Consider the following 24,665-nt stretch of genomic DNA (forward strand, 5'->3'; position numbering starts at 1 on the left):
TTTCGATTACGTGTCGCTGACATCCGATAGCTGAAGGTCTACTAGTAGCTGTCAATTAACATTCAGAAGTGATATCGATATTTATTTTTACAAAGCAATTACTACCGGTATTTGTTTTTCGTAAGCACAACTTATTTACATGATCGCGATTATTTTTTTGTTCTAGGAAAAGGGGTGCTGAATGTTGAATGTGATGATTGATGGTTTCACTCGTATCCCAATGGGACTTTTCATTTGCGCGCCTGAATGAAAAGAACTCGTAACTACCTCAATTGATAACGTTGAAATATTCTTTCAAATCGGATCAGAAGTGATATTTGCAAGTACAGCCAAGAAAACTTTACATGATTTAGGTGTTAACTGATATTTTCAACAGGATCAGGATTTATGCTAAAAAGATCAGGCTGTGATTGGAAAGTGAGTATAGTTATAGCATACATAAATTTTAAATTTTCTTATTACATTGCTGACTTGGTAAAGTAAAAAATTTGACACTGTTCTGTCTTCCGTCAGAAAAACAGGCCGAAGACGTAAAGTTTTTTAGATTGTATTCGGCAATTCGTTTATTTCAGCAAATCCACGATGTAATTTTTTTACCAGCCAGCGTAAGCGATATGTGCGCCAGAGTAGGCGAGGGGTGACACAGCCAGGCGCGAGCCGATGAGAGGCGCGGAGTAGGCGAGCGGCGCGCTGTGGATCAGGGGAGCAGCCACAGCCACGCGGCTGATGGGCGCGATCAGGGGAGCCGAGCGTTTCTTGAGCAGGTGGACGCCACCCTCAAGCGCCTTGGCGGTGAGGTGAGCAGAGCGGTCCAAGTTCACGTCCAGGGTGTCCAGCGGCCTGCCGTCGGCGGCGAGGATGTTGGCGGGCTGGCCGGGAGCGAGGGACAGCGGCCCCCTGTAGTTGCCGTAGGGCGCCAGGATGGGCGCGCTGTAGGCGATGGGCGCGGTGTAGGCCAGGGGCGCGAAGGGTGCCAGCACGCCGGCTGAGGCCGCGGCCACGATGCAAGACAACACCACCAGCTTGAACATGTTGTATGTAGTGGTCTGTGTTGTAATCTCAGATGCACTGATGCATTTGTGTCCTGACAGACGCCTTATATACTAGTGTGATAAGATTAACTTGATGGGCGATACCGGAATGCAACGCCGGCCCTGAAAGGACTACTTTCCTACGAGAAAACAAAGTTCATATGGACAAAGCGTTTGGCACGCGTGTTTTTTGTGTTATATTTTTTTGTAATCTATTTAGCCAAAAAAGAATAATAATGTCACAAGACTTCCGATTAGGATAATTCTGACTTGAAAATGAGTCTGAAGGCGAAGGATCTGCGCCATTACCACATAAACAGGTTTCAAGTGATCATTACAATTGAGGAGATCCGAAATAACTAAGAAGTTATTTTGGTGCGTTCTATAAATAAAGTAGTTCATTGTTTATATGGTTTGGCCTGATTGATATTTTATAAGTTATGAGTTTCCCCTTAACGGACAATATTAGAAATATGGAATAATGAAAACATTAAGGTCATTTCTTGTAATGAACCACATACCTACGGTACAGATGAATTCAGAGAAACTATAGTAGTGGCGAAGTTTATGTTATAATATGCCCATTAATTTTTGATACTTAAGTCCTTTGATAGCATAAATTTTTCATAGTATTTTTATGATAGGTAACCCAGCTGAAGATATGACGGAAGGTAATTTGTAAAAAAAAAAAAAAATATAAATAAAAAAGGTAAATTGTTGTCTTTGTGACATTTACAGGTATGGTCCACAGGTAATAAAAGTATATGTGATAGTGAGCGATACTGTGGACCATAGACTAAAACTGTTTTTTAGTATTACGTTATTTTAGTATTATTTTTGTTTATCTTGTTTTAGTAATTTTTCTTTTTACATTCTCATTGTCTGTGATACGTGTGCGTCTGCGCAAGAATTAATGATTTTTCTTTCTTTCTTTCTTTCTAATTTTTCCCAAGAATATGCAACGAGGCCCCTGGATTATTGGTCCTGTGCTGCTATTTAACTTATGCACAAAGGCTAGAAGGCCATGCCATTAAAAATTAAAAAAAAGATCCTGAATACCTAATGTCATCATTACATTCGATTGCTTAATGTTGATTTAACCGAAAGTCATACCATGTATGTATAAGCAGATAGGCCTAACTTTGTAGCATACCTATACCTATGTGATATTTCGTCAAATGTTGTATTTGCTCCCCCCTAACGGCAAATGTAATATTTTGAAAAAAAATATTAGTATTATATCAGATCCCGTGATCAGATGCCTAATGCTTATCTGTATTTTAATGACGTTATGGTAAAATAATAATATTAAAATTATAGACGCTTGGATTTGCTACAGCATCGATTGTAATGAAACTTCTTGGAAAAATAAGTTTATAATCAGAATAATATATTATCGGCTACTGTTTATATGTATATGCGTGAAGGAGTTTTCTTGCAAAAGAAGTGAAACCGTAGGCCTAAGCTAGTGTTTTATAAAAAAAAAAAAATATACTTACCTATCAGATTTTGGTCATAAGTGTGTATTATGTTGAACCCGCAATTGACCAACATTTATGCATCTGTTTCATATTAAACATCTATTTTAATGAATCGAATCTCGTTTTTACACGCTTTTTATTAGCTTCACCTGTATGTTTGTTTGTAACCGACTTCTTTGGGCGCGATTTTGACCCACTTTAAACGGCCAGATTTCGTTCAAACTTTGTAGATTTATTGAGGACCGATGACAATACACTAATTTGATAAAATTATTCCATTTTTAACCGACTTCCCAAAAAGGAGGAGGTTCTCAATTCGGCCGGTATGTTTTTTTTCTATGTATGTACATCGATTACTCCGAGGTTTATAGACCGATTTACGTGATTCTTTTTTTGTTCGACTCGGAATAGCTGCCAGTTGGTCCCATAGTCATCAGATCAGGATCTGATGATGGAAACCCTGAGAAATCTAGGGCAACCTTCGAAAGTTGTAGGCATACATAGGATAAAAACTTGACACTCAGGTGTACGCCTAAAAGCACTATTCAACTGTGAAGATTTGGAGCTGACCTGATGATGGAGACCAGAGAGGGTCGAAGGAACGCGACAACTGAATATGTAAACTACCTCGTGTTTGGGCTTAAATTATTTGTATTGACAAGACCTTTGCAACAGTGAAGGTTTGGAGCTGACCTGATGATGGAGACCAGAGAAAGTCGAGGGAACTCGACAACTGAATATGGAAACTACCTCGTGTTTGGGCTTAAATTATTTGTATTGACAAGACCTATGCAACAGTGAAGGTTGGGAGCTGACCTGATGATGGAGACCAGAGAAAGTCGAGAGAACTCGACAACTGAATATGTAAAATACCTCGTTTGGACTTATATTCTTTGTATTGATGAGAACTTCCCACTTGTATGGATAGTGACAACTATTCGTATCACTGAAAAGCTTTAAATAAAAAACTGTTTTACAAAAAAATTAAACCGACTTCCCAAAACACTAAAAAGCAAAAAAAATACTAATTTTAGGTGCATCGGCCTAGAAGTTAGTGGCAAAATTAACTTAGTAACATCCATTAGACACCGACTTCTAGGCTTTTCAATTTTCAAAATATGATTTTTGTTAATTTATATAATTTTTATCTATAGTCGATAAGGTAAGAAAATTAATTAAAATTTTCTATAATTTTTCTCTACAGTCGATAAGGCAGGACTCGATGTTAATTTTTATTTCCAATAATTATCTTTAGCCGTTTTCTCTCATCATCCTCCGAGCCTTTTTCCCAATCATGTTGGGGTCGGCTTCCAGTCTAACCGGATTCAGCTGAGTACCAGTGCTTTACAAGAAGCGACTGCCTATCTGACCTCCTCAACCCAGTTACCCGGGCAACCCGATACCCCTTGGTTAGACTGGTGTCAGACTTACTGGCTTCTGACTACCCGTAACGACTGCCAAAGAGCCGTTTTCTCTAATATTGACAAATTTTATACTAAAGATAATTTTAATTCTACAAAACAAATAATAGTTTTAAAACAAACTAAAAAGTTAAAAAATAAATAATAGTTTAAAAAAACTAAAAAACACGCTTTTTATAGAAAACCGATTTAAAAAATAGAAAATAAATTTTAATGAATTTAAATTAAGAAAATAGTGTTAAAAATTTCAATGAATATAAATTAATAATAGTGTGAATACAAAAAAAAAAAATTAAAAAAAAAAGCGTGGGGTGCTTTTTAAGGTATTATCGAAATGAAAATCACTCTACTCATATCTGTCAATAAAATATTTATAACTATTGACACCATGCACCCCACGCTTTTTTTTAAATATATCTCTCCTCAGCTGAATCCGGTTAGACTGGAAGCCGACCCCAACATAGTTGGGAAAAAGGCTCTGAGGATGGGGGGTATAAAGGTTTTCGTACGAAGTGTACTCGGTTAAAACAATAGAGATAAGTTATTACAGAATAATATGTATCTTTGGCTATTTTTAACCCCCAACGCAAAAACGACGGGGTGTTATAAGTTTGACGTGTCTGTGTGTGTGTGTGTGTGTGTGTATGTGGCATCGTGGCATCGTAGCTCCCAAACGGATGATCCGATTGTAATGCGGTTTTTTTTGTTTGAAAGGAATGTCATTCGGGAGTGTTCTTAGCCATGTTTGGTGGAAATCGGTTCAGGTCTTCAAGGTCATCAGCTCGTTTGTTAGGTGTGATAGGAATGTTACACGTTCAGTTTATTTGCAAGCATATGTAGGATCTGAAATTTGAAACACTAATGTTTTCTGGAACCACTGAGCTGGTCTGCTGTTAGGGCACGAAGATAGGAGACGTAACCCTGAACTGCCTTTTAGTAAACCCATCGAGTTTGGGCTTGTTGAATTTGTCTTGACTAGTTCTCTTCATGTTTCTAATTGACGAGTACCTGATGCTGGAAATGGGATGTGGCGGATGAAGCCCTGGAATGCCGGAATGAAACGGATAAACCGATTTATATGTATTTTTGCTGAAAATCTAGAATGACCAAAGGTTAATCTTTATTGTTTCTCAATCTGTGCAATTCTCCCAGAGCCAGTTTGTCATGAGGATTGTTAAACAGTTTCCTTTGGCAGAGATCGCATACAGCGACCCCATCTTAAAATAAAAGAAATTAAATGAAAGAAGGAAAAATTAATGAGCTCCTTCAAAAAGCATGAAATTAAATTAAATAAAAACCCCCGACCCAAAAAATGCACGCAATTATTATGACAAAAGGTTAAAAACGCTAAACCCTATAAAAAGCAAAAAATAACTTTTAACACTACGTAAGTACCAACTAAAGCATCTCAGACTAAACTAAATTTTGACGTGTCGGGGGGCCGCTTTTTACCTTTAAAAATACTTACATAAATCAAATGATACCTACTTAATTACAACATTCGTATAAAAAACACGTATCTAAACAAAATTCTATAAAAAGTTATAAGAAGTATATATGTATAATGTATATATTTACTTCTAACGTTAGGCTAATAAATAAGAGCGGTCCCCCGACACGACAAAATTTAGTTTAGTCTGACATGCTTTAGTTGGTACTTACGTAGTGTTAAAAGTTATTTTTTGCTTTTTATAGGGTTTAGCGTTTTTAACCTTTTATCATAATAATTGCGTGCAATTTTTGGATCGGGGGTTTTTTTAAATTTATAATTCAATTTTATTGTTTAACTTCTTGGTTGCGACAATACATGTTTGTATGTACTATTCGATGCCCTCTGGTACCATGCTGGTATAGTAGGATACTGTCCCTCTGACTATTCAAGAAAAAATCTGTGTGTTGATCTTGAAGCGGTTTTTTGTATTTTGCGTACCAGTTTGACGAGGAAAGTACCAATACGTTATACAAAATCTCGAATTAAAAGCACCGCATCGATATATTTTTGCACTAGCTTCTGTCAGCGGTTTCACCCGCATCTCGTAGGAACCACGGCATGAACCCGGATAAAAAGTAGCCTATAGCCTTCCTTGATAAATGGGCTATCTAACACTAAAAGAATTTTTCAAATCGGTCCTGTAGTTCTTGAGATTAGCGCGTTCAAACAAACAAACAAACAAACTCTTCAGCTTTATAATATTAGTAAAGATTCACCCGCACAAAATGTCCAATTAATAATACAGGTAATATAAAGTACGACAAAATAAAAGTAGTAAGTAGTTTCGATGAGTAGTTTTATTTTAATCGGTCCAGTTTTATAAAGATCTACCAGCCAGCGTAAGCGATGTGTGCGCCAGAGTAGGCGAGGGGAGAGACAGCCAGGCGCGAGCTGATGAGAGGCGCGGAGTAGGCGAGCGGCGCGCTGTGGATCAGGGGAGCAGCCACAGCCACGCGGCTGATGGGCGCGATCAGGGGAGCCGAGCGTTTCTTGAGCAGGTGCACGCCACCCTCAAGCGCCTTGGCGGTGAGGTGAGCAGAGCGGTCCAAGTTCACGTCCAGGGTGTCCAGCGGCCTGCCGTCGGCGGCGAGGATGTTGGCGGGCTGGCCGGGAGCGAGGGACAGCGGCCCCCTGTAGTTGCCGTAGGGCGCCAGGATGGGCGCGCTGTAGGCGATGGGCGCGGTGTAGGCCAGGGGCGCGAAGGGTGCCAGCACGCCGGCTGAGGCCGCGGCCACGATGCAAGACAACACCACCAGCTTGAACATGTTGTATGTAGTGGTCTGTGTTGTAATCTCAGATGCACTGATGCATTTGTCCACTGACAGACGCCTTATATACTAGTGTGATAAGATTAACTTGATGGGCGATACCGGAATGCAACGTCGGCCCTGAAAGGACTACTTTCCTACGAGAAAACAAAGTTCATATGGACAAAGCGTTTGGCACGCGTGATTTTGTGTTATTTTTTTTGTAATCTACTTAGCCAAAAAAGAATAATAATGTCACAAGACTTCCGATTAGGATAATTCTGACTTGAAAATGAGTCTGAAGGCGAAGGATCTGCGCCATTACAACATAAACAGGTTTCAAGTGATCATTACAATTGAGGAGGTCCGAAATAACTAAGAAGTTATTTTGGTGCATTCTATAAATAAAGTAGTTCATTGTTTATATGGTTTGGACTGATTGATATTATATAAGTTATGAGTTTCCCCTTAACGGACAATATTAGAAATATGGGATAATTAAAACATTAAGGTCATTTACTGCAACGATTCATATACGGTGGTAAAGATGAATTCAATGAAACTATAATAGTTGAAAAGTTCATGGTATAATAAAATATGTCAAAAACATTTTCGGTCTTTTCCGTAGCATAAACTATTCATAGTCCCAGCGGAAGATATGACGCACGGTAATTTTTCAAAGGAATATGTAACCGGGCCCCTGGATTACTGATCCTGAGATGCCATGTAAGAAGTTCCTGAGTATATAAGGTCATCATTACATTCGATGGCTTAATCTGTAAAAAAAACAGAAAGTTAAACATTGTCTGTATCAGGGTGCGTCCACATCTGGTGAATGCGCCGCGAATGCGCAGCACGCGAGCCGATCGCGAGCTGTCCGCGAGCTGCGCGCGTGCATTTTTGTTCGTGCGCCGCTTCTGCGCCGCCCGCGCGCAGCTCGCGCGCGACCTAAGCGCCGCACGCGAGCGGCGCGCAGGCGGCGCGCGACGTCTGCCATCTTCGATAGTACTGAGCCAATATACGGAACTGTAAGGGCGAGAACTGATTGCGCGCAGATCGCGCGCCGCTCGCGCGCTCTATACGAGCCTTGCGTGAGTTGCGCTAAAGAGGCGCACCGAACTATTGCAGTGACTGCACGCGCGCAGCTCGCGGACAGCTCGCGATCGGCTCGCGTGCTGCGCATTCGCCAGATGTGGACGCACCCTTAGGTTTTTGATATTCATATTCGATGTGTCAAATGTTTGAAGAAGTCGGAATTTCAAAAGAAATTTTGGAGCAGAAATACAAAAATTGGGACTTTATAAGGCGATAGGACATTTGTAGGTAAGCAATTAGACTAACCTTGTAGTATAATAATATATTTATGTGTCATTTGGTCAAAATTTGTACTTGCTAGTGGCACATGTACATGTATTGTTTTTCTATTTGAAATAATGGGAAAGCAAAGAAAAAATATTTTGAAAATGTCAATTAGTACGATAACTACCAGATCTTTATTGCAAATGCTCATCTGTATTTTGATGATGTTACGGTAAAATAATCATATCAAAATTGCGTTGAATTTCTACTGCATGGATTTTCATGAAACTTATAAGACATGAAACTTATAATAAATCTGTAGAGAGGTCAATTCTGTGAATGATGCCAAAAATGCAATCAGTAAAATTTTTGTCTGTCTGTCTGTCTGTCTGTATGTTCGTTATGGAAACAAAAACTACTTGACGAATTTCAACGAAACTTAGTACAATAATTCTTCGTACTCCTGGGCAGGTTATAGGATACTTTTCATCACGCTACGATCAATAGGAGCAGAGCAGTGAAGGAAAATGTTGGGAAAACGGGAGAAGTTACTCCATTTTGTATGCTTCCGTCGCGTGTGCAGCCTTAATGGTTAAAGCTACATAGAAACCATGTATGACGGAAATGTGCTCCTTACAATTATGTAAAAAATATACTATGACAGTATATGTCTATCTTTTATGGTTGGCTCAGAATAACACGTTTAACTCTCGATAGCTTAGAAGTTCGGAGTTTTCTGATTACATTTGTCTACTATTACGACGTCCGAATCTAACGCGGACGAAGTCGCTGGCAGAAGCTAGTTATAGATATAGCTTTTTATGTAGGTACGTCAGAATAACATATAGGAAACTTTTTATCCATATGCGGGAAAGATTTCAATTGGGAAGTGGGTGAAACCATAGGTAGAAACTAGTGTTAAAAAAAATATACCAATCCTTTTTTTGTCATAACCGCAGATGTAGTTGAATACGCAGTTGGTGAATATTTATGCATCAGTTTAACATAAAACAATTTTTTTTTGGAGTGAGGTAAATATTGAATTTTATTCTGTTTTGAAAGTCGGTTAGACGCAGGGTTTTTAAGCACCATTTGTCTAATTTACTTTGCATGAATTTATTTAAATTCGTTGGTCTTTTATATTCAAATGCGATATCTTTCTAATGATATATTGGTCAAAAAACAACATGTTGCCCATTTTGACCACTGCCCTTTGGTTTGCTGAAAATGGTGATTATGAATATTCAATTTTTAATTCTTGGAAATAATAAAGAATCGGAAAAATTATAGTTCGAAGTTTTGCAGTTGGTAATTTTGATATTCGAAATAAAGTTTTTCGTAATTACGTCGTGCACTCGATTAAAACAATATAAATAAGAAGTTCTCTACAAGATATCTTTAGCTATTTTTATTAAAGTCTTTGGTTGTTTTATAAGGAATCTTCGCTTGTGTATGTACTTTTTGATGTCACTGGAAGCTCTGCTGGTACAGTTAGATACTGTCCCTCTGACTGTTCAAGAAAGAAATTGTGACTTGATCTTTAAGTGTTCTTTGTATTTTGCGTACCAGATAGACGAAGGAAGTATTGTTTACATTCATCATAATCAAAATTAGTGCAGATTTTGTGATATGTTTTCGCATTTACCTACATAAATTGTCCAATAAATAATATCTATAGGCAATATGTAATATGGTCCACCAAAATAAAAATAGTAAGTAGTTTCGACAAGAAGTTTTATTTTAATCGGTTCAATTTTGTGTAGATCTACCAGCCAGCGTAAGCGATGTGCGCTCCAGAATAGGCGAGGGGAGAGACAGCCAGGCGCGAGCCGATGAGAGGCGCGGAGTAGGCGAGCGGCGCGCTGTGGATCAGGGGAGCAGCCACAGCCACGCGGCTGATGGGCGCGATCAGGGGAGCCGAGCGTTTCTTGAGCAGGTGCACGCCACCCTCGAGCGCCTTGGCGGTGAGGTGAGCAGAGCGGTCCAAGTTCACGTCCAGGGTGTCCAGCGGCCTGCCGTCGGCGGCGAGGATGTTGGCGGGCTGGCCGGGAGCGAGGGACAGCGGCCCCCTGTAGTTGCCGTAGGGCGCCAGGATGGGCGCGCTGTAGGCGATGGGCGCGGTGTAGGCCAGGGGCGCGAAGGGTGCCAGCACGCCGGCTGAGGCCGCGGCCACGATGCAAGACAACACCACCAGCTTGAACATGTTGTATGTAGTGGTCTGTGTTGTAATCTCAGATGCACTGATGTATTTGTCCACTGACAGACGCCTTATATACTAGTGTGATAAGATTAACTTGATGGGCGATACCGGAATGCAACGCTGGCCCTGAAAGGACTACTTTCCTACGAGAAAACAAAGTGAATATGGACAAAGCGTTTGGTACACTTGTTCTAGTGGTCTATACTTTTCAAGAAAAAGTCACACATTAGGTACACGACCATAAATATTTTGAATATGAAATGAAATTGAAGAGCGTCTTACCTCCGTCGAATTTTCACGAAATAGCAATTAGCTATAAGCTTAAATGATATTCAAACATACAGTTTACGTGATCATGAAGAACTGTGTGAATCGGTTTCATTGACCAGTCTCGAAGAGGAGATGCAAAAATAACTCAAAAAGTTATTTTTGGTGCATTTAGTAAATATTACGTGTAGATCAATGGTTATAGGGGTAATATCGAACCACCGACCCAGCTGCGCATTTGGAATACTGGGAACTAAAGCTTATCAACCGTAACAACAATTTTCGTAAGTAAAGAAGAGGTTAATAACATTTAAAATCAGTTTTTATTGTAATAACAATTTGGCTCCTACCACCTTTGTTCATAGAAAATAGGCCCGTAAAGGCGTTGCCGGAACACTTGCGCTAGCCTTGAAGGGACAACTTTTGAGCGAGTAAATAAAGTTCAGTCGATCATTCATTATCAGTTTGTAAACAATGAAGTAATTAAGTAGTCATATGTAGATTAAATATGAGCGTAGTTAAGGCTCGAGTTGATGTCCGCGCCAGATATTGTGGTTATCGAAATAATGCTCATTGTAATTACATGGATGGTCGGATGGGGACATTTATTTGTCAGCTTTCTATTATTAAATCTGCATCCATTTTGGAGTTTGTTTTGTTTTTATTGGGTGCTTTTTTTTCAGCAATACATTATACAGTCTTGATGAATGATGAGACCTGGGCTTCCGTCTAAAAAGAAAGACTCTAGTCTTTATTAAAAAATCCAAGATATTGTTTACTGAGTTTATTGATGAAAATGGGCTTTCTACAAATATAACAAAATTTTATATATATCTCAAAAGCTTTTTAACTGTCACGTCTGGCACGCCTTATGGCGATTTAACCGTATTGGTAGTATCATCCCTAGTTTTACATATAGTTTTGTATATCAATTAGCAATAACCAAGAAATTTGGACAGGCGGTTCCATTAGGTACTAGTGTAATAGGTAATAACTAAAGCATGACATTAACAGTACACAATTGCTATTCAATCAAATGGCAACACAGGGATGATTTATGAAAGGGGATGTTAAAAATATGTCATTTAAATAAATAAATAATAAAATATCCTAATATATACGCGACCTGGTGACACGGCTCCCATACGCCGAAGAGATACTTTGTTACTCATGTTAATGTTATGTTAATGAGCTTATACACATTAACCAATTATATTTGTAAATTCTCTTTTCGAATAAGGGAGGTAGCAACAAGACCCGCGCAACAGTAGATACATACAATACTGTGTCTGTCTCAATGTAAATGTGATACTCATTTGGAATAAAAGCATACGTAAATGTTGTGTTGGTTCCCTCGAAACGATTCTCAGAATTTTCACCAACATTATATGGAATATGGGAATATGTTAGAAGAAAGGCGTAGGACACGGTATTTATTTTCACGTGATTTGTCGGTTTTCGCTTTGTAACACATCTGAAGATAAACCCACTCGTTTATTCTTCAAGCCATTTTAAGTACCCACAATTTATTGTGACGTTTATGTTTATATCCAGTGAGCTAAATATAGACGCGATTACCATACGCTACATATTTCTTAGCAGGTTGATATTTTGCACTCGGGGTGTCTCATCTGGTTTACTTTTGTTGGCATATGTATCGCAATAAGAGCATTAAGAGGATGATGAACTGACCAGGCTCGTAGACGGCCTCGTGGATTTTAAATATCAGCTTCCTGAACAACCAACTTGCACCGGTTTTCAAAACGAGATCGCCCTTAGCTTTAGTGAATATACTTTCTATAAATACGAAGCTGCACATTGTCACGGCATCAGTCGTTCATCCGAGCAACAAACAATACAGACCAAGATGTTCAAGCTGGTGGTATTGTGCGCTTTCTTCGCCGCGGCGGCCGCCAAGCCCGGTGCACTCATCGCGGCTCCCATCACTCAGTACTCGACCTACGTGACTCCTGATGTGACTACCATCACACGACAGGACAGCAGCGTGATACATCCATCGCCACTCTTCTACCAAGCACCTTTGGCGTACACTCACTTCATCAAGAAGCGTTCGCCACAGTTCCCTCTGACGTACGCCGCTCCTGCTACCTTCTACCCCAACTACTTGGCCGCCACTACGTACAACACGCCGTTGATCCAGAGCCCTCCCTCCATCCTGCCAGCGCCCATCGCACCCATCGCGCCCGTGCCTGCCGTGCACCTGATCAAGAAGAGGTCCGCGCCTTTGATCCCAACGACATACTTCGCGCCCAGCACCTACGCCGCCACTACTCCCCTTGTAGCTTCCACTTATACCGCGACCGCCCCTATTTACTCACACGCTGCCCCCCTGCTCTCTCAGCCCATTGCTATCTCCCAGCCTCTTGCTTACGCCCACCTTATCAAGAAGCGTTCTGCTGCTCTGTTGAACACTTTCGTCGCCCCTACCTCTTACTCCCATCAGTCAAGATTTGATCTGCAGGCAACCCACACTCCCTACTCAGCCATATCCTATGCTGCCCCATTCACCTACTCCAACTCCCTTGCCTACTCCAGCCCGCTCGCTGTATCTCATTTGTACTAAGTGAGTATTGAACGGACGACATCGCAATGTCTAAACCTGTCTAAAATCTCCACCCCTTGTAAAATAGAATGAATCTAAAATTATCCATACTTGAAATAGTGGTTTAAATGTACATAATGTTCATCACAGACTAAATATATTCTGGATTTTACATGTTGATTTTATTTATAATCCCATTATGCACCAATCCACCATATATTGTAACGATTCTATTTATCTATATTATTTATCAAGGCAATAAATTCTCCCTCGAGTGGAATTTAAAATATTGCAACCATTAAATTGTTGTACCGTATAAGGGAAAATCGTTATATGGTTAAAGCAGGACTATCATGTATCGGTGTTACATTTCTTTGTAGGTATTTAACGATGTAATGTCTAATTGAGTTATCCATTTGATTCACGCACTAGTGCAAGTGCTAATATGTACCATGAATACCGACCCAAGTCTATTTATTTTCTGTTTATAGCAGGAAGCTTTATTAAAGTGTATTTTTGTCATCATAAAAATTACTTTGGCTTACATAGGTGACATTTTTTGGTGGCAACTTTTCATTGTTCATTTATTCTTGAAAAGCGAAAAAATTGCGTCTTGTACCAAAAATCTGTCAAGGCTAGCTAAATTAATTAGTATACCTATTACAAGCTCACGTTTACCTACAAGACGTAAGAAGCAGCAGTAATGCACCCTAAGAGCTCCCGCAAACTGAAAACTTTTAGTCGGCCGATAGTATGTTTCTACTCATAAATCAATATGTAGATGAATGCTAGTACGCTCATGACAGAGATCAAGTATTTAGCCGGTATCAGACCGACTGAAAACTTCGATTAGAATCGAGATTTTTCTTAAAATGAAAAGGTTTTGCCAACCATCGAGTCAACTGACAGCCGACTATTTAGTCTCCAGTGTGTTGATACTGTAAGCGCTCACGTGTATTTAATACGCGTGGTATTGTACTAACACATTTCCTCAAGTTCTCAACAAAGAGATTTTTTATTTAACCATTACAATAGGCATGTTCAATTGTATTGTAACTACATCAAACACAAATGTTGGCGGTTTTTGTTGTTGTTTGAATATTATCGATTATTGTATACAAATATTGGTCACAATTTGACGTAGCTATATTACGTCATTTGCTTGTTGGTAAATCGTAAATCGTCAGTGGTAGATGAAGTTAGACTGACGTAGTTTAACGTTTACCGTCTCACCAATGAACATGTAAGATAGCCAGAGGCTTTACCTACATACTCAGATTTACATTATATGCATGATATACCTAGTCAAAGTCATCAAATTCAGTTTTTCTGTTTAGTTTTTGTTGAACGCAAGCTTTTGTATGGCAATGCAAACGTTTGTATTGAAATATAACTATATTTTCACATTACACTAAATAAGTAAGAGACGTAGGTATAATTAGTTTAATAAATTATTACGTTACACTTAAATATTAACAGTCACATCAGATTTAAATAGGCACAAAATATAAGACGTGGATCTTCACTCATTTAAAACACGAGCACATTCTTACTTTCTTAATATTAACACTTTTTCTTACTTATTCTAAGTATTCTGTAGCGACATCCATTTGAGGTACTTCTGTTGTGCTTGCTTCTTGATTGTTGTCATCGTACGCTATTATTATGTAATTTTTATCTCCAGTGGATGGTTTTTCCTCAGGTCTTATTTTTTCTTGTTCAGATCCTTCTGCAACTATCGCGTTTATAACTTCTTTATCAATATTTTTTATTTTCTCTTCCATTAATTTATCATTTTGTAATTGTTCTTCTTGTACTTTGTCTATAGAAATAGGATGCTCTAGGGCTCTTGCTAGTGGTAAGTTGTGGAAAAAACTTAATGCCACCGGCGTTAATATCGTATCTGCTGTGAATACTGGAGTAAGAACTGTTTCTTGAGTTTTTATCTGCGGTTCATGGCTGGCATACAACGTTGTTGCTGGACTGTATATCAATGGTCCTGCTATAAATCCAGGGCTATGCTTGATATCGATTCTAGATTGGTGAGACACTGCACTAGGAGCCGCGTAAATCAAAGGAACTATCTGTCCACGCACTTCGCACATTGCACTCACAAGTAAAAGTAACGTAATCATCTTGTTTCTTGCATTAACCTTGAAGTGAGTACGAAAGGCAGATGAGATGTTATTTTATAGCCGCATAACGGTAGATGTTACGTGTTGCGCGGGCGCAGGTTCAAGTTCTCGGCCCGCGCTATTGGACGGGTCGTTGCGTCACCGTGACTGCGGCCCGGGGCACTGGCCGGATTGAGATGCATTATACAAACGTCATTCATTGGCATTAAGATGATGCGCTATTGCTTCATAACCATAGGTGAATCATAGCTTAATTTATTCATAGGTATGTACTTCCGTTTCTACGCGTTTATTACCAAAACTAATTCAGGGTCTATTGTAAATAACTTTGTTATAAACACGTACTTTATCTTTTGTGTTGGTAAAAAGCAATTCAGTTCAAATAAAATGGTGAATTCCAATTTTTTGTGATAACAATCACAAACAGTGTTCAATAGCACGACAAATGTATTAATAGTTTGATCCTGTCACTCTGATTCAGCTTTTGGGGTATAAGAAGGTAGCCCTAATGTTTGAATGTCAGTCAACTCTTGCAGTTCGCTCAGATTTGTGATCCTGAAGTAATCAGTTCAACATGTTTCGTGTAGTAGTGTTGTTCGCATCCCTCGCCCTGTGTCATGGGCATGCAGTACCGGTGGTTGCTCACCACGCTGCTGTAGTGGCGCCGGTGGTGGCTGGCTACGCTGGTCATGGCTACGGTGGCCATGGATTTGGAGGATACGGCTACGGAGGACTTGGCCACGCTGGTCTTGGATTCGGAGGACTTGGGCATGGAGGACTTGGCCATGGAGGACTAGGCCATGGAGGACTTGGCCACGGCGGACTTGGTTTTGGAGGCTTAGGTGGTCTCGGAGGCCATGGACTGTTGGTCAAGGGAGTGGGACATCATATCCACAAACGTTCTCCTCATCTCGTGGCTCCGGTTGCGCACGTTGCTCACGTGGCTGCTGTAGCCCCGGTGGCTCACGTGGCTCATGTTGCGCCGGTAGCCCATGTTGCGCCGGTGGCTGTGTCTCACCAGTCTCGCTTCGATGTGCGATCATCTCCTGCTGTGGTAGCTACCTCAGTAGTGCAGCCCGTTGTAGCCGCTCCCGTGGTTGCTGCTGCCCCCGTAGGACTCCACTTAGGAGGTATCGGTGGAGGTCTGGGAGCTGGTCTTGGAGGCGGTTTCCACGGTGGCTTCGGAGGCGGACACTACGGCCATGGCTATGGCTATGGACACCACTAGTCGCGATATATTTAAAAGAAAATGATTGGTTTTGTAAATTAGGTATGAAAATGTATTGTGTAGCTATAAATCTGCAAATAAAGATGTTAAATATTAACCTTATTCGTTTAATTTAATCTCAATATAAAGAAGCAGAGTGACTTATCTTCATTCTGTTCTTACTCGAATTAATAGTAGGACTTTCTTTTAACATGAACAAGAAGGCTCAAAATTTGTAGTATCTTATGAAATAAGCAGTAACATTGGACGAGCCCAAAGGTTTAGGCTATTTATTATTTTGCAGAAAGGTTTTACGAAAATTTTATAAGCATGGGTCTATTATTGAATACAACTGGCATTCAATCAAAAATATATTTTATTTATAACGATTCCTAGATTAAAACTGATATGGTAATTAAATTTTGTGTTAAATGTTCATACTGGGAACAATTATTTATATTTCCGCAATCTAGTGAAAAAAGCATGCATAACCTTAGCTATTAAATTAGTCATACTTACAGAGTTTTTGTTAACAAAAACATTCTAGTTCGTATTGAACGACATATTTTCACGTATTTATTTCTTTGTCAGTCTCAGAACAAAGTGTATAAGAAAGATTTCCGACTACTGAGCGATGTTTAAAATTGCTGTTTGCTGAGACATTTGTTTGCATATTTAATTAAATGTCTGTTGTAATGACAACGGCACCTATTATCTGATTGCTGATATAACAATACCACTGAATATCTCTGAATGCAAAATCAAAGTACTGCAATAATAATAAGAAAAGTCTTAATTTATTTATTTTTAAATTGCATACGTTTCTAGACTGAAATTCAGGAAATGAAAACAAGTTTTAGAAAGTTAGGAGGCATATATACAAATACAAATAAAAGATTGCAAGTAATAATTATAATCGTTTATTTCGGCAGTGATAATTTTGGCGGCTGTACAGGCCTAGGTTGGTTTCCTTATATTGCTTAGTAGGGGTGCACGCTGAGGGCCTTGGGGTACACAGCGGAGTAAGACAGGGGGGAGTACGCAGACACCACGGGAGAGGAGTATGCGGACACCACGGGGGCAGAGTAGGCAGACACTACGGGAGAGGAGTAGGCAGACACAACAGCGGGGGAAGAGTAGGCGGACACGAGGGGGCTAGAGTAGGACACGGGGGACACAACCGAGCTGTAGGCCACGGGGGCGACTCCGACGGAACGCTTGCGGAGATGGTGGAGACCAGACAAGGCCTTAGCCTGGTAGTGGGCAGCGCGGGCAGCAACGACTTCAGGGGTGTCGAGGGGCACTCCATTGACGGCATCCAGGACGACGGCGGGAGAGTGAGGGGCTTGAGCGAGGGCGACGGGGGCTACCACGGAGGCGCCGTAGACAGCGGGTGCGGAGTAGACAGCAGGGGCGGAGTAGACGGCGGGGGCGGCGTACACGGCGGGGGAGCCATGCACCACGCTGGAGCTGTACTGAGACACCGAGCTGGTGGCCGGCACCACGGAGCTGTAGGCGACTGCAGGCGCCAACACGCTGGGCTTAGCGGCAGCCAACGCCGCGACAGAGAGCAACACCACCAGCTTGTACATTTTGAAGTGGTCTGTGTTGTTATCGAACTGAAGAAGTTGGATCAACTGATGTCTAACACGCTGTGACGGATCCTTTTATACGAAGCGTTGAGCAAGTACTCATTACCAAAACATGTGCTGCCTAAACAACCTTCAAAACCACTATCTGTGCTTTGATATTTAAGCCACCTAATTTTTTAATACTAGCGAGCAAAGATTTTTTGTCATGTGTTAGCTTCCGGAATCATGTTACAGATAATGCCAATTGTCGCGTGAAGCCCAAGGTGTGCATTACATTATTGGAAATGATTCTTTGAAGCCTTCCATGATAGATAGTGTAGGTGAATAGGGAAAACCTATGTAAGTATCTAGTTGGCTGTAAAAAGCTTATATGTAAAAAGGTATGTATATAGGTATGTCAAGTAATACAATTTGTAAATTAATTTCTAAAAATGATATTCAATTTACTCATAGGTACATTTCTGAAACGTAATTAGGTGTACCTAGTTGGTAGTTCACATGATTTCATCAAATAGAGCTACACTGAATATATCTATAAGAAAATCTAACAACCATACTATTTGCATGTTCTTTTGGAAATCATTTAGATAAGAATAAACCTTGGAGTTTGGAAAGTTGTATCTACTTCAATTTTATTTCTATCTTTAAGTTTCTTATCTGTTTTGCATAATGCAGTTAGCTTTAATATTTTTCCATGTGCCTATAAATAATAAATTCAATGTCTGTATTAATATTTATCAATATTATTATAACAGCTTATTTCGCCTCCAGTTACAACTTATGTTCCTCCTAAAAACTATAACAGAGTCTAATATGATTTATTTTCAATTACACTTTAATTTTTAACGTTATAACAAGTTTCTATTTTTTTTATCTCAAGGCTAATTAAGTGCAAAATACCTCATTATCACTAGAGCAGAAACATGCGTTAGAAAAGAACATAAACAAATATATACAAACTTTGTTAAATAAATAATAGTTAGCCGATAAGGTTGGCCCTCAGAAGTGTTGATGATTTTATTTGAAACTTACATTGTAAATGTCCTTTCATTATAAAGTTTATAAAACGTAATCCAACATTGAAACATTAATCAAAATGGTGAATATTATATTGCATTTACATGAAACGCGATAACTGTCAATCGAACTTGTTCAAGTTCATTATTTAAAATCTGTATAAAAGATAATGAAATCAGATAACACTAAAGACAGATAGAATTATTAAAAAGAAAAAAAAACGTTTTAATTTATGTTTTTTAAAATACAGTTTATAACTCAAAGTTGTGTTTGTGCGAACTCTTAGGTATAATTCAAGAACCGCTGCCGCTGGACCGATTTGATGTTTTTTTTTCATTTGTTAGATATAGACAAGATCCAGATAGCAGAGTAGTAAAAATAATCGAATGAAAACAGGTAATATCCTAAGTTCAGGCGGACGTAATAATGAGTTAATAATCAAAAAAAGAATCTGTACTGTGCGTGCATACAGCTACAACCAACGATAATGATTTGTCAAATAGAATCGCTGTCAACATCACCAAATTAACAGCCAAGTGTACAAAATGTCGCGCATTCATCCACATCTGGGCGTCACTCAGCTTTCATAAACTGCTTTATAGTCCATCAAATATGTCACTCTTTGTTATCTAAGTAGCACAAGTGTGACTGATAGCATCAAACCTGGCATTGTGCACATAAATGTCAGGATCTTAGCAGCTGTAATTTAATTACTGCATAAAAAACTTGACATTCTAAAGTGTATTTTTGAGCTTTGTTTGTTAGAGGCAAAAGCTCGTTGACAATGACGCTGTCAGATTAGCATTTGTCATAATTTATAAACTACTGAAATTGTCTTCTGAAGGTTAAGTTCTGTAGCTTAATAAGTAGGTATGCTAAATTAAAACAAATGAGCACCGCCTAGTGTGGCAATTAAATATCAAATAATATAATACACTCTTAGTTAGGAAGTAAATTGTTTTTCGATTTCTATTTATCTAGAAGGTACCTAACTAAAGGTAAACCGTCTTGATAGGATTTTTATACAAATACGTAAGTAATAATTCATTTGATTAAGTACTTGTTTTTATGGTATGACTTTAATTTAGACGCAACTCAAACTCAAAAACGTTTATTTAAAATAGGTTGATAAATCAGCACTTTTTGGAAGTAAAAAAACAGAAGACAACTCTTAAAACACCCACCCTTCACCACTTCTCATGTGTTTTTGCTGGGAAGAAGAAGAGGCGCAACAAACTCTCAATTTTATTTAAAACGAAGTTTTTAATGTACTTTAAATGCCTACTCAAATGGAGTATAAGATTGCACTTATTTTTTACTTTATTATTTGTTTTGGGTTTTTATTCATTTGGTTTCATATCAATCGAGTTACGCGATAATTAACTACTGAGTAAAGCTTTTATATAACAACTTCATTGAGATATAAGAAAACTAATCAAAATTATCAAAACCATAAATGTTTTCGAACTCGGAAGTCCAAATTTCTTGGTAGCTTCATTAAAATGTACCTGTTTACATTTAAAATATAAAAATAAATGTTTAGTACTACATACTACTTCAGAAGCACATAAATTTGTTCAAATGATCATCTGCCTATCCTTTTCCCAACTATGTTGGGGTCGGCTTTCACTGTGATTGGATGCAGCTGAGAAGGAGTTTTAGGCGATTTACTCGAATATAAATAATGTTGGTCTCAAGCAAGTGAAATGTGGTAATTTATTACAATGCGGAGAAAAAATAAAGTACATTTTATATTATAATAGGAAAATAAATAGTTGCACCTTTCGTACTGGACGTGCTTGTATAAAGCACTACTAACTTCTAATGTTTTCTATATCTATTGTTATTGGTGCGTATCTATATTTAGTGCTTTTATTAAACATCTAGGTAGACAGAGAAGTACTGATTATGTATTGAGATGTGTTGACAATATAAATCTTCATTCCCAGTGTGATGAAAATGTTTCAATTTGATTTAATATGTTGTTCATGTATTTTGATAGATTTCGACCATTTATAGGAAAAACAGTTGTATTAAAAATAATAGAAAAGAATAAAAAGTCATAGATTTTTTTATGTTTTTATTTACTAGCCATTTTCATTAATCACATCTGAACCGAGGAATAATTTCCCCGTTATCGTGGTGACGCTTACCAGGGGTGCACGCTGTAAGCCTTGGTGATCAAGGGGGCGGAGTAGGTGAGGGGGGCGGAGTACGCCAGGGGAGCAGCGTGCACGGTGGACAGCAGCGGGGCGGCGGAGTAAGTGGAGATCACAGGGGAAGCAATCGGGGTGGACAAAAGGGGAGCCGCGAGCAGGGGAGCAGAGCGCTTCTTGATCAGATGGGCGCCAGCCAAAGCCTTAGCTTCGAAATGGGCAGCACGAGCGGCGATCACTTCAGGGGTGTCCAAAGGCACGGCGGGAGCAGCGATGGCAGCAGGGGCAGCGAAGGTGGTCAGAGCGGGAGCGTACGCCGTCTTCAAGAGCGCGGGAGAGCTGTAGGCGAAGGAAGCACCGTAGGCCAAGGGTGCGCTGTAGGCCAAGTGAGCGCTGTAGGCCACGGGCGCCGACACTACGGTGCTGGTAATGGCGGGCGTAGACTTGATGTCGAGGCGGGACTGGCTGGACACGGCGGCAGGGGCGATGGCGGCGGTAGCGATTGCGGGCGCAGCAACTATGGCAGGCTCGGAGACCACAGTGCGCACAATTGGTTGCTCAACCGATGTGGTTACCACTGCAGGCGATGACTTGATGTCCAGGCGGGATTGGCTTGACACTGCAGATGCTCCAATGAGGGCAGGTGCGGCGTACACAGCGGGTGCGGAGTACGCGATGGGTGCTCCAATGAGCCCCGAAGGCTTGCCAGCGACGAGCGCCACCACAGATAAGAACACCACCAGCGAGTTCATCGTGGTCTGTGTATATTCAGATGTGAACGACAAGGGAATAAGATGAAACTGATGCTTTCTTTTGGTTTGCGAATGTTTTTATACTGCCCGCGATGTCCTGAAATGAAAGTCAAGTTCGACAAGTTTTGTGTCAGTACACGCAATAAGTAACTTTTATTACATTATTTTGTAAATTGTAAGTCAAAAGAATAAATATTTATATTTTGCATACTTGAATTTTTGAATGCGTCTTTTCTTTTCATATATGTAATCTAAGCAATGCACAAGCTCGATGAGTCGTATGCTATATGAATGATACGTAAGTATTATGTTTGAATATGTAGAAAGCTGTTAATTTGTAGGATAAATTAAATACAAACTCTAATCAAATATGAGTGATATCTCATTGTTAAAAATCCTCCTAGGGTTTTATCTGTTAATTACTTAAATATATTGTATACTTCTTGTAAAGCACTGGTACTCAGCTGAATCCAGGTAGACTGGAAGCCGACTCCAACATGGTTGGGAAAAACGGCTCGGAGGATGATGATGACTTATATCTAATGTATAACGCGTGGAGATGGAACTTTGTACTTATCGTTAGTTTTTCCGTGTTGACCACCTAGTACTGTCTTCCCCATTAAGACAATGTCCCAATAAATTTTTTAGCTTTTAAATGATCGAGGACTGTTAATAGCTTGCTCATGATAACTGGAACTAATCGCGTAACATACATTTTGGAGGTCCAAAGATACTCTTATGTGATAAAGAAGTTTATGGATCTGAGTGGCAGAGACCATTAGAGTAAGTAAGTAAGCGATGCCAACCTCAAACACTTTTCCATGCTTTTAAATTAGATCATAAATTGTAGTCATACTTAACACAAACTTACTTTAAATTGAATCGCATACATTGTTAACTAACTTGCTATTTATAGGTTTAAGAAAATAAAAAATAGGGCAGTCAATGTTTACCTGAGATATTGTAGGTACAAGTAACGTGTTGGTGGGAGCGCAATAAAAACTTGGATTTTATTATTTGCGTCAATGCGGCCGGTAAACAAAATGTTAAGGTTTGCTCGGCCTTGGACGCTTTCATGCTCATTCTGACCAACTTGGGCGTAGGCTTCACTTGTATGTGTATAGAGTTGTCGATACACGTATGTTCGGAAATTAATATTGAAATTATATGCAGGATTTTAAGCTAATTATTCTGAAAAAAATCTAAAAGTTGTCAGATATAGTTTCCTGAAAATAAGACCGAAACTGCGGGAACAGTTAAAGCAAAATGAATTCCTTAGACACAAGTCTCTTTAGATTGAGTCATAGATCCTCAGTCAGACATTCAACCACCGCTATGCGTCCTCTCACACAGAAAAAAGAACATTAATCACCACGCTTGCTTAATCTGTCATTTTTGCTCAACATATGCTTAGAAAGTATGTAGTAGGTAGTTAAGTCTGTAGAAGTTAGAAAAGTTGCATTGGTACTTGGCTGACCTGTAGTCGAACCCATACTCATACTGAGAGATTGGTGCTATACTCTTTAGGTGTATCTCTTTAGGTGGCTCGATGACTTATATACGTAATAATTTATTTATTATAACTTATAAATACAGTCTAGTGAAAACTAAAACCAATAACACTATCACACCCATTTACTCACTTATCACACAAACCCACAGCTCTAGTAATATATGTATCAAGAGTGTCAACAGCATGACATTACGCACGGTGTGGCATGCGGAATCTGGCGGCCGTATCTACTGCCCAACGAACCTGCATATACATACATACAATTCTATACATATAAATAAATAACAATGTCCATAAGTACATAATTTATATGCGTACAAAGCAGGTGCAAAAGATCTCTCTGATACGAGAGTAGTCTCCATTATTTTTATCGCTTAATTTTATTTCTGAACCATTTAGTTTATTTTGTGTTAACTTTTTGGTTTTATGTCGAATTGAACACATTGAATTGAATACAATGTTGCACATGCCAGGATATTTTTACTAAGCTATGCCATACTAACTTATGCCGCGTGCCGTGGGAGCCACTTGAGGGACTCGGATTAATTAAAAGCAAATAACTTATTTCTGTTTAAAACTAACAAGTTAAACTAATAAATAATTAAAATAGTTAATATAGATGAGTGTAATTAAAACGGCGAAATCAAGCAAATTCTACTTTTATAGTTTCAAAGAAAAACTTTAAAAATTTAGGCAAATTCGGGAATAAAAACTAGTATGTAGTCATAATTATGTACCTGACGGATTGGAAATGTTACCCGGTAATCATCACAAAAAAGAAACAAGCGACCTTTTCAATGGGAACTAATTACTGTAGTAAAATGATACACAAAGCCCGAATCGGTTGGAGGCGGTTATCGGCTCCTTTGTGTGCTGCGCGGGCGCATGATTAGTGGTTGACATGTCTTCAAGTTATCGCCTGATAACGATAGATTGCTGATTGTAAAGTTGGATAATTTTAAAATGATCGATCTTTAGATGTTTAATTTTTTTTTTATTTAGTATTTGAATAATACTTTGAATACGTAATCATAATGTAGACATCTAAGTCACATTTGACGAAGTGAATGGGAAGATTAATTTTATTTTATTTAGTTTGCTCACCAACGATTGTAAACACTCTAATGGCATTAAAAGATGTTCAACGTGTGATGTGATGTGATTTTATGTAAATATTCACTATTTAAATTGGTGTCCGTTATAATAAATACTGCAAACCATACAAAAATGAAATTGGATTTTCGCAGATATCAGAAAGTTTAGCCAGATTTTGTTTTTTACTGAAAAGTTAT

The 24,665-nt window shown here is 39.1% G+C and overlaps 6 protein-coding genes across 6 annotated transcripts; 2 read left to right on the forward strand and 4 right to left on the reverse strand.

Annotated features, from left to right (window-relative positions):
- Positions 1–405: 405 nt before the first annotated feature.
- LOC124635053 lies at positions 406–1,086 on the reverse strand. Its single transcript, XM_047170831.1, has one exon. The coding sequence runs from the start codon at positions 1,029–1,031 to the stop codon at positions 594–596; it is 438 nt and encodes a 145-aa protein (XP_047026787.1). The 5' UTR covers positions 1,032–1,086; the 3' UTR covers positions 406–593.
- Positions 1,087–6,204: 5,118 nt separating this feature from the next.
- Positions 6,205–10,226, reverse strand: LOC124635055. Its single transcript, XM_047170833.1, has 2 exons — positions 9,872–10,226; positions 6,205–6,609 (listed from the first exon to the last, which is right to left on the reverse strand). The coding sequence occupies exons 1-2, from the start codon at positions 10,172–10,174 to the stop codon at positions 6,253–6,255; spliced, it is 660 nt and encodes a 219-aa protein (XP_047026789.1). The 5' UTR covers positions 10,175–10,226; the 3' UTR covers positions 6,205–6,252.
- A 2,021-nt stretch (positions 10,227–12,247) lies between these two features.
- LOC124635051 lies at positions 12,248–13,173 on the forward strand. The gene has a single exon (XM_047170829.1). It carries the CDS (start codon positions 12,306–12,308, stop codon positions 13,020–13,022), a length of 717 nt encoding a protein of 238 aa, XP_047026785.1. The 5' UTR covers positions 12,248–12,305; the 3' UTR covers positions 13,023–13,173.
- Positions 13,174–15,506: 2,333 nt separating this feature from the next.
- On the forward strand, positions 15,507–16,461 carry LOC124635425 (cuticle protein 64-like). Its single transcript, XM_047171309.1, has one exon. It carries the CDS (start codon positions 15,711–15,713, stop codon positions 16,362–16,364), a length of 654 nt encoding a protein of 217 aa, XP_047027265.1. The 5' UTR covers positions 15,507–15,710; the 3' UTR covers positions 16,365–16,461.
- Positions 16,462–17,247: 786 nt separating this feature from the next.
- LOC124635427 (cuticle protein 16.5-like) lies at positions 17,248–17,979 on the reverse strand. The gene has a single exon (XM_047171310.1). It carries the CDS (start codon positions 17,933–17,935, stop codon positions 17,324–17,326), a length of 612 nt encoding a protein of 203 aa, XP_047027266.1. The 5' UTR covers positions 17,936–17,979; the 3' UTR covers positions 17,248–17,323.
- A 2,671-nt stretch (positions 17,980–20,650) lies between these two features.
- Positions 20,651–21,929, reverse strand: LOC124635400 (cuticle protein 16.5-like). The gene has a single exon (XM_047171283.1). It carries the CDS (start codon positions 21,858–21,860, stop codon positions 21,102–21,104), a length of 759 nt encoding a protein of 252 aa, XP_047027239.1. The 5' UTR covers positions 21,861–21,929; the 3' UTR covers positions 20,651–21,101.
- Between the last annotated feature and the right edge of the window lie 2,736 nt (positions 21,930–24,665).

The sequence above is a fragment of the Helicoverpa zea genome, chromosome 12 (assembly GCF_022581195.2).
Source record: "Helicoverpa zea isolate HzStark_Cry1AcR chromosome 12, ilHelZeax1.1, whole genome shotgun sequence".
In the NCBI taxonomy this organism is placed as follows: Eukaryota; Metazoa; Arthropoda; class Insecta; order Lepidoptera; family Noctuidae; genus Helicoverpa; species Helicoverpa zea.

What these genes read in the sequence shown, in the direction of transcription:
- LOC124635053 (XM_047170831.1), bottom strand. Translation starts at nt 1,031, where the DNA reads ATGTTCAAGCTGGTGGTGTTGTCTTGCATCGTGGCCGCGGCCTCAGCC.
- LOC124635055 (XM_047170833.1), bottom strand. Translation starts at nt 10,174, where the DNA reads ATGTTCAAGCTGGTGGTGTTGTCTTGCATCGTGGCCGCGGCCTCAGCC. An exon ending in CGGCTCCCCTGATCGCGCCC is followed by an intron (nt 6,610 to 9,871) that starts ATCAGCCGCGTG and finishes CCCCTGGCCTAC; the next exon opens with ACCGCGCCCATCGCCTACAG.
- LOC124635051 (XM_047170829.1), top strand. Translation starts at nt 12,306, where the DNA reads ATGTTCAAGCTGGTGGTATTGTGCGCTTTCTTCGCCGCGGCGGCCGCC.
- LOC124635425 (XM_047171309.1), top strand. Translation starts at nt 15,711, where the DNA reads ATGTTTCGTGTAGTAGTGTTGTTCGCATCCCTCGCCCTGTGTCATGGG.
- LOC124635427 (XM_047171310.1), bottom strand. Translation starts at nt 17,935, where the DNA reads ATGTACAAGCTGGTGGTGTTGCTCTCTGTCGCGGCGTTGGCTGCCGCT.
- LOC124635400 (XM_047171283.1), bottom strand. Translation starts at nt 21,860, where the DNA reads ATGAACTCGCTGGTGGTGTTCTTATCTGTGGTGGCGCTCGTCGCTGGC.